The following is a 12,452-nucleotide window of genomic DNA, read 5'->3' on the forward strand; positions in this document are numbered from 1 at the left end:
GGGACTAAGTCGAGAATTTTTTTTTGAAATATAAAGACTCTTCCTAATGACGGATTCTTTAGACAAATTTTCTTGAGGGAAGCTAGTCTATAGAAAACACCAAAAAGATTTTTATTTCTTAGGTAGTGTAGTAACTCCCCCTTGGTTTTTCTTTAGGCCACGGTTCTTTTTCAAGGGTTTAGCTTGAACCGGGTATAGGTAGATTTTTTTGTTGTTGTTTTAGGTTAGGATTAATGGGTGACGAGCTTAAAATTGAAGAAAAAAAACCCTTAGCGTTCTTACACCCGAACACGATAGACGCTAGAGTGTAGCGCTTAGCTTCAAGGGTTGAATCTTGTTTAAGTGCCTTAAAAATTGTATGTTTGTACCTAACTTGAACACTCAAAATAGAATGTTTTGATAAACTAATCTGGAGTGAGTCATGTGCCATGTGGGTGTGAGTATCATTGTATTCCATGTTGTACATTTGATGCCTAGAACTTGCCCTGTGTGTTTGCAAAGCAAAATAGTAGCTTCATTCGGTTTTAGAAGTGATACAGACATTTATTTGTTGAGCCGGACATATAAAGTGAACCCACATAAATGCATTACATCTCAGTTAACCCCGTTGAGCCTATAAGCCTGTTTCTTTGGCAACCACAATGTGAACCTTAACCATTTGTTTGAATAGCCTGCTGTCTGAACCAATTTTCCTCCCTATCACTAAGCACTAGATTGGTATTGAGATTATGTGAAAACAAAAGTGTGGGGTGGTGGTTTGGTTTTTGAAGTGGAACCATGGAAATAGAGAAAAGGTGCAGAATGTGAAGCGTAAAAAGAAAAGCACCACAAAAAAAAAAGTTCATATATATTTTGTCGTGATTAACAAGTGGTAGCTTGTACAAATTGCACCTAATGCATGAGGATGTTTAAATAAATGCGGGGGAGTGTTGGCTTACAAAATGATCATTTTTAAATTCAACGTAATTGTACTAAAAGTTCTTAGGGAGGTTAGTCACTATATCCAAATGTATCCTACCCGTCCCTTAGCCTACATTACAACCAAATAAAGTCCTATTGATCTTAGACTAAGTGGGGCTCGATTAGTTGAGTACTACACTAGGGGCAAGCCTATGGTGCATCTTTGTGGCATGTGAATGTTCTTTTTGGAGAGTGAGCGAATTCTGTCTATTTGTGTTCCTAATTGTTATCACTATCATTATATATATGGAATTACTCTCTTGTGTGATGTGAGGGCATGTGATTCACAAAAGAAAGGTGCATCTTGACTATTGTGTAGAGTGGTTTGAGTAAGTGCAAATGTTACAGGGTACGGAAAACTTGATTCTTGAGGTAAAAGTTGTTCACTACTAGGTGTAACTCTTGTGAAATGTTCATGGCGTGAGTCGTTGAGGGAAAAACATAGGAAATGAATTTTTATGGAGTGTGGTGAATTGCTCGAGGACTAGCAATAATTTAAGTGTGGGGTGTTGATAATAGGCTATATAATTGTTATTTACACCATAATTGCTCATGCTTTATTGTTGTTTTATAATGTAAGTTGCCAATAAAATGCTTTAATTAATGCTATTTGGTTTCGCAAGGAATATAAGATGTGAGGAAGCAACATGAAGTGTTTAGAGGCAATAACGTGAATAAAACACTCACTCAAGAGGTACCCAAACACAAAAAAGCAAAAAGAGAAGGAACATAGAGAAAAAAAGGCTCAGCACATGCACTACGGTTGGAGGCAGTGTTCTCCGCGGTCAGCGCCGCAGTCGACGCCGCAGTCGACGCCGCGGCGGCATGTTCACAACCCAAATTTTAAAGGGCCAAAGTGTCAAGTCGGGAAAACTTTTGTAAAATCCTTATAAGATGTAGGAAACTTGCCCAAGAAGGGAGAGCTGATTTTGAGATTATTTTGGCAAGAAGAACAAGTGTGAGAGATCACCCAAAATATCATAGTTCTTATTCTCTTCTAATTTTCTTGCAATTTTTCCATTATGAATATTTTCATAGTTTATTCTTACGTTGTCATGAGTAGCTAAATACTTTAATCTAAGGTTTTGGTGAAACCCATTGGGGATGACTTGGTTATTATAATAATATAATTTGAATTGGTTGTTAATCTCTATTTGTTCATCTACGTTTTGATTGTGGTTAGTTGAAAGGACCCTCAATTATCCGTTCCTATTTATTATGTATCTTCTTGAGAGAGAGTGAATATTTAGGTAGTTATTTGAACAACATCACTCCCGGAGTATAGACGAGAGTCATAACCGAGGGTTTAGAGATTGTATTAGAGATAACGATATCTCGGGTGCAATCTAAAAGAACGGTAATGTGAATCTAGCTAACGTAGCTTGAGAGAGTGCGTCTAGTAAATTATCATAATTGCTTGAGAGAGATTTATGATAGCCGGAGAGTTCTTGATTGATAGAGACAACTAAGGCATCGCTATAAGAAACGTACAACCAAGGAAATCACCACGGGAGAAACCATTACCTTAGACCTTATTCTAACTGTTTACACATCAAGCATAGTTAATTTTCAGCTGTTAATTATTTTCAGACTTTAGTTGTTAGAGATATCATCAATTGTGAATTACAAAGTTTGGGGAAATTGATTCTGTGAATTTAGTAAATCTGTCAAAAGTAATTGATAAGTTATTTCTCTGTGGTTCGACTCTAGGCAGAATTACTCAGATTATATTTGCTAAGTCCGTGTGTGTCTTTGTATAAGGCATAGTTTGGCGTTATCAGTCCTTTTCATAGTTGGATTTACCCTTGTGTCTTGGAGCCAAGACCTTGCTAAAGTAAGCTATTGGCCTACCTTCCTGCATTAGTACAGCCCCAATGCCCATTTGGCTAGTATCAGTTTCCACTATGAACTCCTTGTTGTAGTCAGGTAGTGCCAACACAGGTGTAGAAGTCATAGCCTTCTTCAATCTCTCAAATGCTAAATTTTCCTCCTCATTTCACTTAAAGGCTTCCTTTCTTAATAAGTCAGTCAAAGGTCTGCAAATGGTGCCATAATTGGCAACATACTTCCTATAGTACCTAGTCAATCCCAAGAATCCCCTCAAAGCTCTCACACAGTTGGGTTTAGGCCATTCGATCATGGCCTTGATTTTGGAAGGATCAGTTGATACTCCTTCTACAGTTATGATATGCCCCAAATATTCAACTTTGGACTGACCAAAGGAACACTTAGACCTTTTAGCAAATAAGGAGTGTTTCCTTAAGGTGTCAAATACTGCACTCAAATGAGTTACATGTTCCTTCTCCGATAAGTTCTATATAAGTATGTCATCAAAGAAAACTAACATAAATTTTCGAAGGAAAGGTTGAAAAATCTGGTTCATCAAAGCTTGGAAGGTGGATTGCACATTTGTTAATCCAAATGGCATAATTCTGAATTCATAATGGACTAAATGAGTTCTGAAAGCTGTCTTGTATACATCTTCTGCCTTCATTCTAATATGGTGATAACCAGCCCTCAAATCTACTTTGGAAAACATCACAGACCCACTTAGCTCATCTAATAGATCATCCACAATGGGTATTGGATATTTATCCTTTATTGTAATGTCATTCAACCCCTATAGTCTATAAAAAACCTCCAAGAACTATATTTCTTCTTAACAAGTAAAGCTGGTGAAGAAAAAGGTGATTAGCTATGCTGTATGATGCCATTAGTGAGCATCTCCTTGACCTGTCTTTCTAATTCTTCCTTCTGAGAGTAGTTGTATCTATAGAGCCTCAAACTGACTGGCATAGCCCTAGGTTTTAAGGGTATGGTGTGATCTAAGGTTCTGACAGGAGGCAAGGTCTTTAGCTTAGCAAATACATCTGAGTATTGTTGCAGTACCTCCTCAATGGCCTCCCCAATTGGGTCTTGCTCTTCTACCTTAACAACACTGTAGGCATATAAATTTTACATAAACTAAATTCATAAAATAATTTGAACTATATTTTAAATTTGAGATATATTGGTCCAAATAAATACTATGGGCTAATATGATTGAATTAATTATATAAGTCCAATATATATGGATTAAATAAGTAAGTCTTAATTCATTGGGCTAGCCCATTTAATTGGGCTAAAGTGATGAGCCCAATTCATCAGGCCCAAGATGTCATCTTCCTAGAGGCCCAAATTGGCGCCACATGTCAAATGACGTGGCGCGCCAAGTCAAGCGGAAGAGCCAATAGGACCATGCCACGTCTCAAAATAACAAGGCATGCCCAATCACACTAAAAGGCCAATGAAATCGCGCCACGTGTGCAAGTGACATGTTCTGGCCAATCAAATGTGGCCATGTCACACTTCAATTTGATTGGTCGGAAAGAGTTTGTTCTTATCACAACTCCTCCCTTCCACGACTATAAATAGGGGTCTGCATAACTTAGAAAAGACACCAGAAGTTATAACAAGAAGCAAGAAAGAGCTCGTGGATCAAACGCTGCAAATTCCTCCACAAGTTTTGAGCTTCAAGCAATCAAGTTCAAGTTCAAGAAATCAAGTTCTAGCTCAAGAATGAAGAAAAAATCAAGTTCAAGCTCAAGAACGAAGAACAAATCAAGGTTCAAGGAGTACGAGTTCAAATCAAAGTTTGTGCTAGTTGAATTCAATATCATCATTTATGGCAACAAATATAGATTCAAGATCAAGCTCGAAAGCCCTTGAATTTATTTAGTATTGGAAAGAAGAATCAAAGGATTCATAGAGATTGTAACACTCAAATATTCAAAATAAAATACTACGATTGTTGCGATATTTTCGGTTTTGATTTTATTTTCTCGACGCAAATTTATTGTCTACAAGCACTCATCATGAATGAGTGAGCTATTAGAGCCTGACCCTTTCTTAACATTTTCCCCATGGTTCCACTGGTGATCATAGTCAGCTTCCCTTCCTCAGTGATGCCCTGCAATACCAACTTGTTGCCCTTCTTACCAATAGTAACACACATCTTCTCATGGTCGAATTTGGTTGGATTATGCTTCTTCATCCAATTATTTCCCATAACCATGTCACAGCCTCCTAGTGGAATGATTAGCAAGTCTTCTTGGAAAGGTCTACCTTGCATCTTCCATTGATATCCTGTGCAAATGGAGGTGCACATGACATAGTTCCCATCAGCTACTGTCACTCTCACTGGTGGGCAATGCCTAGCCTGGTAGCATGTCTCCTTGACTGTGTTAGCATCAACGAAACTATGGGTACTCCCAGAGTCAATTAACACTGGTAGTTTCCTGTTACCTATAGTACCACGCACCAGTATGGTATTAACCCCTTTGTTATCACCTGATAGGGCATTCAAACATACTGCCTTTATGACCTCTTATTCCACTTCTCCTTCAATGATTAGCCCTGCAGAGTTCTGATCTTCTCATATCTCACCAATTTCAGTAGGAACTTCTGTTGTCCCTATCATATTGTTCAATTGCTTCTTCTTGCATTGATGGCCTTGGGTATACTTCTTACCACATTTGTAACACAAATGGTTGCTCTTCCTATACTCATAACTCTCAGGACTAAGCCAGAATGAATTTGGTTTAACTACAGTTGCAATAGGTGCCTTGGCAATACTAGAGTTGCCAGTGATCAGAGAGAGTTTGGTTACCATTTTTGTACGCTTGAGAGCAGCTTCGATGGCCTTCTCTTGTAGCCTAGCTTGTTCTACCGCAAATCGTAGAGTTATAGGTTTGAATAGCTTCATACCAAACCTAATCTCTTCATTCAGAGCCCCAATGAAGCTAGATATGAAGTGTGACTCATCTAAGTTAAGATTCCTGATCAACATCTAGGCCTTTAAGTCTTCAAACTTACCCAAAAATTCATCCACTGTCCCAGTCTGACTTAGCTTGTTGAACTCCTCTACTATGTCTCCCATTAATTCCTCCCCAAATCGAATCAGCAGTTCATCTTTGAATTCAGCCTAGCTTACTTCACCTTTGCTTAGAACTAAGGAATCATACTAGATGTCTGCCAATCCATTCAAATAGAGAGCAGTTGCTTCCACCTTCAAGTTATCAGGAGTCCTATACAAATTGAAGTACCTTTCATTTTTCCGAATCCGCCCTTTAGGCTCATGAACTTCAAAGTAACGTAGCTCCCATTTAGGCGCAAGAGCTTGTACTGCTGGAGGTCGATGCTGCATTATTTCTTGACATGGTATAGGCAGTAATCCATCACCTTAAGGTCTATCCCCTTGTGCTCTTTGTGGAACCCTTTCCAGGTTGGTCAGTCGTTCTATGATCAGTTCCAGTGTGCCTTGTATTACATTTTGAGTATTGCAGAGTTCCTCTTGAGTGGTCATAACCTCGTTCAGAACCTCCTCGTGTCTAACTAGTTTATCATCCATAACCTTCAGCCTAGTTCCTTCAACCATCACCTTCTCACAGTCGCAGAATCGAGGCTCTGATACCAATTGTAATGAACTCAATTTGAATTAAGGAATTAAAATACAATAATGGAAATAGAATGATTTTTGGGACAATTTTCTGTTATATTGATAAAGGAAATCTAACGATTACAACTGAATGAAAATTGACTACTTCTAACTAAACTCCATGGCTGCAGTAACCTGAAGAAGAAGAAGAAGAAGAAGAAGAAGAAGAAGAAGAAGAAGAAGAAGAGAAGAAAGAGATCTGTTAGGAAGAAAAAGAAGAAAAGAGTGAGAAAAGAGAAGACAGAATTACTCTGATGAACGATGCCTCCCTTTCTCTGATGCAGTTGGTTATAACAACCTTCAGCTGACGTGGCCAAATCGTGGCCCTTGGAGCTCATTAAAGCTTAAACTAATCCTAGCCGTTCATTCAAATTTCTGTTATTCCCTTCCCATTTTCTGCTATTGTTTTCTTCATTTCGAATCCCAGCTGCTGCACTTCGTATTGGATCATGACAGTTAATAAAGTGGTAGGAGAAATATAAGGTCTCACAAGTCACATGTGCTGGTAGAAGGTAACAGTTATCCAGTAGAATAATTGAGGTGTGCTCAAGTTGGTTTGAATACCATGCTGTAAAAACAATTATATGTTATTTTATGATTATCTGATAAAAATATATACAGTATTAAAATAGTGAATCATGAAAGTCTGAGACGTGTCCAGTATAGGATGTTACTACATCCTATTTGTAGGGCTTGGTTGATAAAATTTCAATGTGAAATAAATACTTAATGTAAATTGGTCTAAAGCACAAGTCTCCGAGATATTCAAAATTGGTTGAAGCACAAAATCAATAGAACACTATGGAAATGGCATAGATCACATGGGCCAAGAACTAAATCAACTCGAGCTGGTTGCGTTAGTCATGTCATAAGACGCGTTTACACTGTATCCAAAATTTTCATTGGACCGAATAGCGGCCTACTAGTAAAGTCGGCTGGTGACAGTTGAATATCTTGACAAACTAGATGTGCACCTACATTTCAATAAGGCCATTTCATGTTTTCTTTCCCCTTAAATGGGATGTTCTCAATATTCAGCCGACATCAATTATATAAGTTTTTTTTTTTATATTTCTCAAGAGCTCCTCATTTTGCTTCCTTAATAACTCAAGGTTATAATATTTGTGGTCGTTTGTTTGGAAAGAAGTTATTCCAGAGTTAATTATCTCAGGATTAGTTATTCCGGAATAAACTCTTCTTAAATTTATCAAACGAGCCCTTAGAGTTAAAGGCAGAGACGGATCCAGAATTTAAACATTATGGGTTCAGCCTTTAAGATTTTTAAAATTGAACCCATTATATCTTTATACTTATGGATTCAGACCTACCATTTATGACAATTTTAGTAAAATTTTACGTATAAATTTATGTTCCACATCAAAAGTACTGGGTTTAAATGAACCCGACTCCACTACTCTACATCCGCCCTGGTTAAAGGTAGAGGTTGTTAATCACTCGAATGATCCTCTCTTATTACATATTAATAGAAAGAGTAGAAATATAAATTGATGTCCTTTAACATATGTTAGTAGAAAGAATAGACATATAGTACTTGTTATAAGCGACTTATTAGTTGTCATTCACAAATAAATTGAGTGACATATTTTACTGTTTTATAGTCGAAAGAGGAGGAGAGAAAGAACGCATGCATGGAGATTTTATCTGTCGAAGGTTCGAAAATCTATGAAAGAACATTTAAAGCTAAATTTAGGACAGATATTTAAAACCTAATATCCCTAAATATTATATTACTTTTTCTTGTTTATTCTTGTTATACCTTTTCTTCATGTCAATGATTTGTATTTAAGCTTACAATTACCTATTTCATATCATAATTATGGTGGAGAAAGATGAATTATTGAGATAATTTGATACAAATATCTTAATTGAAAATTCAAATTATAAGAATACATCTACCTTATATCTTCAAAACAAAAAAGGCAAAATATTGAAAATGATTAATTTGAAAATTAATTGAACCAATCTAAACTTATTTGATTTGGAGTTAAGTTATAATTTTTTAAATCCGTAAAATCGAATATTTTCCCTGTCCCATGTATAATATTAATTGGAAAAAAGAAAAAAAAAATACTTTTCTAAAACCAAAAAGAAAAAAGAAAAACCTGCACCGTAACATACTTCAGAGATCTAACGGTGGTAGACATACTAATTAGGGTTATCGAACATTCTAGAAAAACGAACCTACTGTCAGCTCCCACTATAAAACCTTCCTCTTTACCCCATACTCTCTCTCTCAAAAACCCTAGTTCTCCAAAGCATTCTCTAAGCTCTCCTCTAAACTAGCCGACACTAAACAAAAGGAGAGTAAAATCCATGGCCGGGAAAGGAGAAGGTCCGGCGATCGGAATCGATCTCGGCACTACATACTCATGCGTCGGCGTGTGGCAACACGACCGTGTTGAAATCATTGCCAATGATCAAGGTAACAGAACGACGCCATCCTATGTTGGTTTCACTGATTCTGAACGTCTCATTGGTGATGCTGCCAAAAATCAAGTCGCTATGAACCCTACCAACACTGTCTTTGGTAAGATCTCTTTTCTTTGTGGTTCCAATATCAGATTTTTCATCAGTAACATGCGATGTGCTTTATATTTCACTGATTTTTATTGTAATTGATAGATCCGAGGTTTTACTGTCTGTGTTTTAATTTAGATCTGTTGATTTGAAGTGCTTTAGTTGTAAGAACGATACAAAAACGCGCTTTTAATTTAGATCTGTTAATCTGTAGCTACTTCAGCTATTTACTATGATCGGTTAAGCTAGATTAGTTGTATACTCTGGACTACTTTGTGAGAGCGTTTATTATGAATCTTTATTTGATAAATGGCTGTGCTCGTGTTTTTTGAACGTCTAAAAACACAACCTTTTTAAATTATTAACTAACTGGACATGCGCACTAAAAAGTTACTAGTATATTGGGGGAAAACTCTAAGTTCAGTATCATGTTATTAAATCGGGGAAGCTAGTTGAGATTTAAATCAGGATATGTGATTTGCTTGTCATCTTTGATTGACTGGAATTCTTTAAGTTGAAGATTTAGTTGATCTTTGAGAGGTTACTTTGGAGGAATAGTGGCAAGTGTAAGTGGTAAGCTGTGTTCATTTTTTTTCTTTGTTTGGCCAGGAAGGTTAATCATCTTTGATTGACTGGAATTCTTTAAGTTGAAGATTTAGTTGATCTTTGTGAAGTTTCTTTGGAGGAATAGTGGCAAGTGTAAGTGGTAAGCTGTGTTCATTTTTTTTCTTTGTTTGGCCAGGAAGGTTAATCATCATTAATTGAATCTTCAACCACTAAATAAATAGGATGTTAGGGGGCAAACTCAGGTATTTTGTAGTGATAGATTTAGCAGTTACAGCACTGGAGGGAGCCCTACTTGATGTTATTGAAACAATCATTGTTACCTTAACGTGTATGCTCAATATAGGCTTAGCATATCCATTGTGCATCTTATTTCTATTACCATTAGACTCCTGTGAGTTAATGGATGTACTGCGTTCTCTTCATATGTAGTGTTGCCGACTTGCTTATACAGTATTACTGGTGAGCAGATAAAACTCCTATTGAGTGATGATAGTGTTAAGAGCAACATACAAACTCCTACTGATCATAAGCATATTAATGTGTTACTGTTATGTGGATTTCTTGGAAGTTTGTATATGGCTGTTTTGGAGCGTATGCACATTGGCAATTAAATTTATCTAGTTTGTTCATTTCAGTTTCTTGACAACGACATACTTTAAATATTAACCTGAATTTTTGCGCCATGCAGATGCTAAAAGGTTGATTGGTAGGAGGTTTAGTGATGCCTCTGTGCAAAGTGACATGAAGTTATGGCCATTCAAGGTCATTCCTGGTGCTGGTGATAAACCCATGATTGTTGTCAACTACAAGGGTGAGGAGAAGCAGTTTGCTGCCGAGGAGATCTCATCTATGGTGCTCATTAAGATGAAAGAGATTGCTGAAGCGTTCCTTGGCACAACTGTTAAGAATGCTGTGGTTACTGTTCCAGCCTACTTCAATGACTCTCAGCGTCAGGCTACCAAGGATGCTGGTGTTATTTCAGGATTGAATGTGATGCGTATTATCAATGAACCTACAGCAGCTGCCATTGCTTATGGTCTTGATAAGAAGGCAACAAGTGTTGGTGAGAAGAATGTGCTTATCTTTGATCTTGGTGGTGGTACATTTGATGTCTCTCTTCTTACAATTGAGGAAGGTATCTTTGAGGTGAAAGCTACTGCTGGAGACACCCATCTTGGAGGTGAGGACTTCGACAATAGGTTGGTTAACCATTTCGTTCAGGAATTCAAGAGGAAGAGCAAAAAGGATATCACTGGTAATCCTAGGGCACTCAGAAGGTTGAGAACTGCATGTGAGAGGGCAAAGAGGACTCTTTCTTCCACTGCTCAGACCACCATTGAAATTGATTCTCTGTACGAGGGTATTGACTTCTATTCCACCATCACACGTGCTAGATTTGAAGAGCTTAACATGGATTTGTTTAGAAAGTGTATGGAACCAGTTGAGAAGTGTTTGAGGGATGCTAAGATGGACAAGAGCACAGTTCATGACGTCGTCCTTGTTGGTGGCTCCACTAGAATCCCAAAGGTTCAACAACTTTTGCAGGACTTTTTCAATGGGAAGGAGCTCTGCAAGAGCATCAACCCTGATGAGGCTGTTGCCTATGGTGCTGCAGTGCAGGCTGCAATTTTGAGTGGTGAGGGTAACGAGAAGGTGCAGGACCTCCTGCTGTTGGATGTTACCCCTCTTTCCCTTGGTCTGGAAACTGCTGGTGGTGTCATGACCGTGTTGATTCCCAGAAACACCACTATCCCAACTAAGAAAGAGCAGGTCTTCTCAACCTACTCTGACAACCAGCCTGGTGTGTTGATTCAAGTCTATGAAGGTGAGAGAACGAGGACTAGAGACAACAACTTGCTTGGAAAATTCGAGCTTTCTGGTATCCCTCCTGCTCCTAGAGGAGTTCCTCAAATCACAGTCTGCTTTGACATTGATGCCAATGGTATCTTGAATGTCTCTGCTGAAGACAAGACCACCGGGCAGAAGAACAAGATTACCATCACCAATGACAAGGGCAGACTCTCGAAGGAGGAGATTGAGAAGATGGTTCAGGAAGCAGAGAAGTACAAGTCTGAGGATGAGGAGCACAAGAAGAAGGTCGAGGCGAAGAATGCTTTGGAGAACTACTCATACAATATGAGGAACACTGTGAAAGATGAGAAGATTGCATCCAAACTGTCCGCTGAAGACAAGAAGAAGATTGAGGATGCCATTGAGGAAGCCATCCAATGGCTTGATGGCAACCAGCTTGCCGAGGCTGATGAATTTGAAGACAAAATGAAGGAACTCGAGGGCATCTGCAACCCAATCATTGCAAAAATGTACCAGGGCGCTGGCGGCGACATGGGTGGTGCCATGGATGATGAGGGTCCTGCTCCTAGCGGCGGCGGTGCTGGTCCTAAGATTGAGGAGGTGGACTAAGTTGGTGCTCCTATATTGTTTTTTATTTCTTAATTAGAGACCTGCAATTTTATTTTAAAGATCTATGTGGCTATGATTTTTGCTTAGTAGTTGAATTATATTATTTTCATTCTGCAATCAAGTACTGCTATCTTTTATTTCTCGGTTTTCATCAAATGTTTGCTCTTCCTTATGTCTTAGTCTTAGTTCCCCTTTGAGCTTGAGGTCAACTTTATATTATAGCTTAACTAAATTGAGTTAGGCGAAGTGTGAAAGACGCCTATTTTGTTTTTTTGTTTCTCTTAATCCTAACTAAGCGGATTTTGACCAGGGAGGTTGCCGATTTGTTTAGTACTTATAATAGTAGTAAATTTCTTTTATTTTGGGTCAAGGGGGTACTACTAAGAGGGGTCGGATTTGCTAAACAATATTTCCAGATCTGAAAGGCCAAATTCTGTCGAGGGTCTCCACACCTCTTTGATGTCAGTAGTCTTTAGTTTCTAGTATCTTT

At 38.0% G+C, this 12,452-nt stretch overlaps 1 protein-coding gene across 2 annotated transcripts; it reads left to right on the forward strand.

The window, feature by feature from the left end:
• Positions 1–8,591: 8,591 nt before the first annotated feature.
• On the forward strand, positions 8,592–12,099 carry LOC107799868 (heat shock cognate 70 kDa protein 2-like). 2 transcript variants are annotated; one of them, XM_016623005.2, is made up of 2 exons: positions 8,592–8,984; positions 10,230–12,099. In XM_016623005.2, exons 1-2 carry the CDS (start codon positions 8,771–8,773, stop codon positions 11,960–11,962), a joined length of 1,947 nt encoding a protein of 648 aa, XP_016478491.1. In that variant the 5' UTR covers positions 8,592–8,770; the 3' UTR covers positions 11,963–12,099. The 2 variants fall into 2 exon arrangements, with proteins under 2 accessions (XP_016478491.1, XP_075110266.1); XM_075254165.1 differs by lacking the exon at positions 8,592–8,984 and adding an exon at positions 9,589–9,680.
• Positions 12,100–12,452: the final 353 nt, after the last annotated feature.

This window comes from Nicotiana tabacum, chromosome 5, assembly GCF_000715075.1.
Source record: "Nicotiana tabacum cultivar K326 chromosome 5, ASM71507v2, whole genome shotgun sequence".
Taxonomy (NCBI): Eukaryota; Viridiplantae; Streptophyta; class Magnoliopsida; order Solanales; family Solanaceae; genus Nicotiana; species Nicotiana tabacum.

What these genes read in the sequence shown, in the direction of transcription:
- LOC107799868 (XM_016623005.2), top strand. Translation starts at nt 8,771, where the DNA reads ATGGCCGGGAAAGGAGAAGGTCCGGCGATCGGAATCGATCTCGGCACT. An exon ending in CCCTACCAACACTGTCTTTG is followed by an intron (nt 8,985 to 10,229) that starts GTAAGATCTCTT and finishes TGCGCCATGCAG; the next exon opens with ATGCTAAAAGGTTGATTGGT.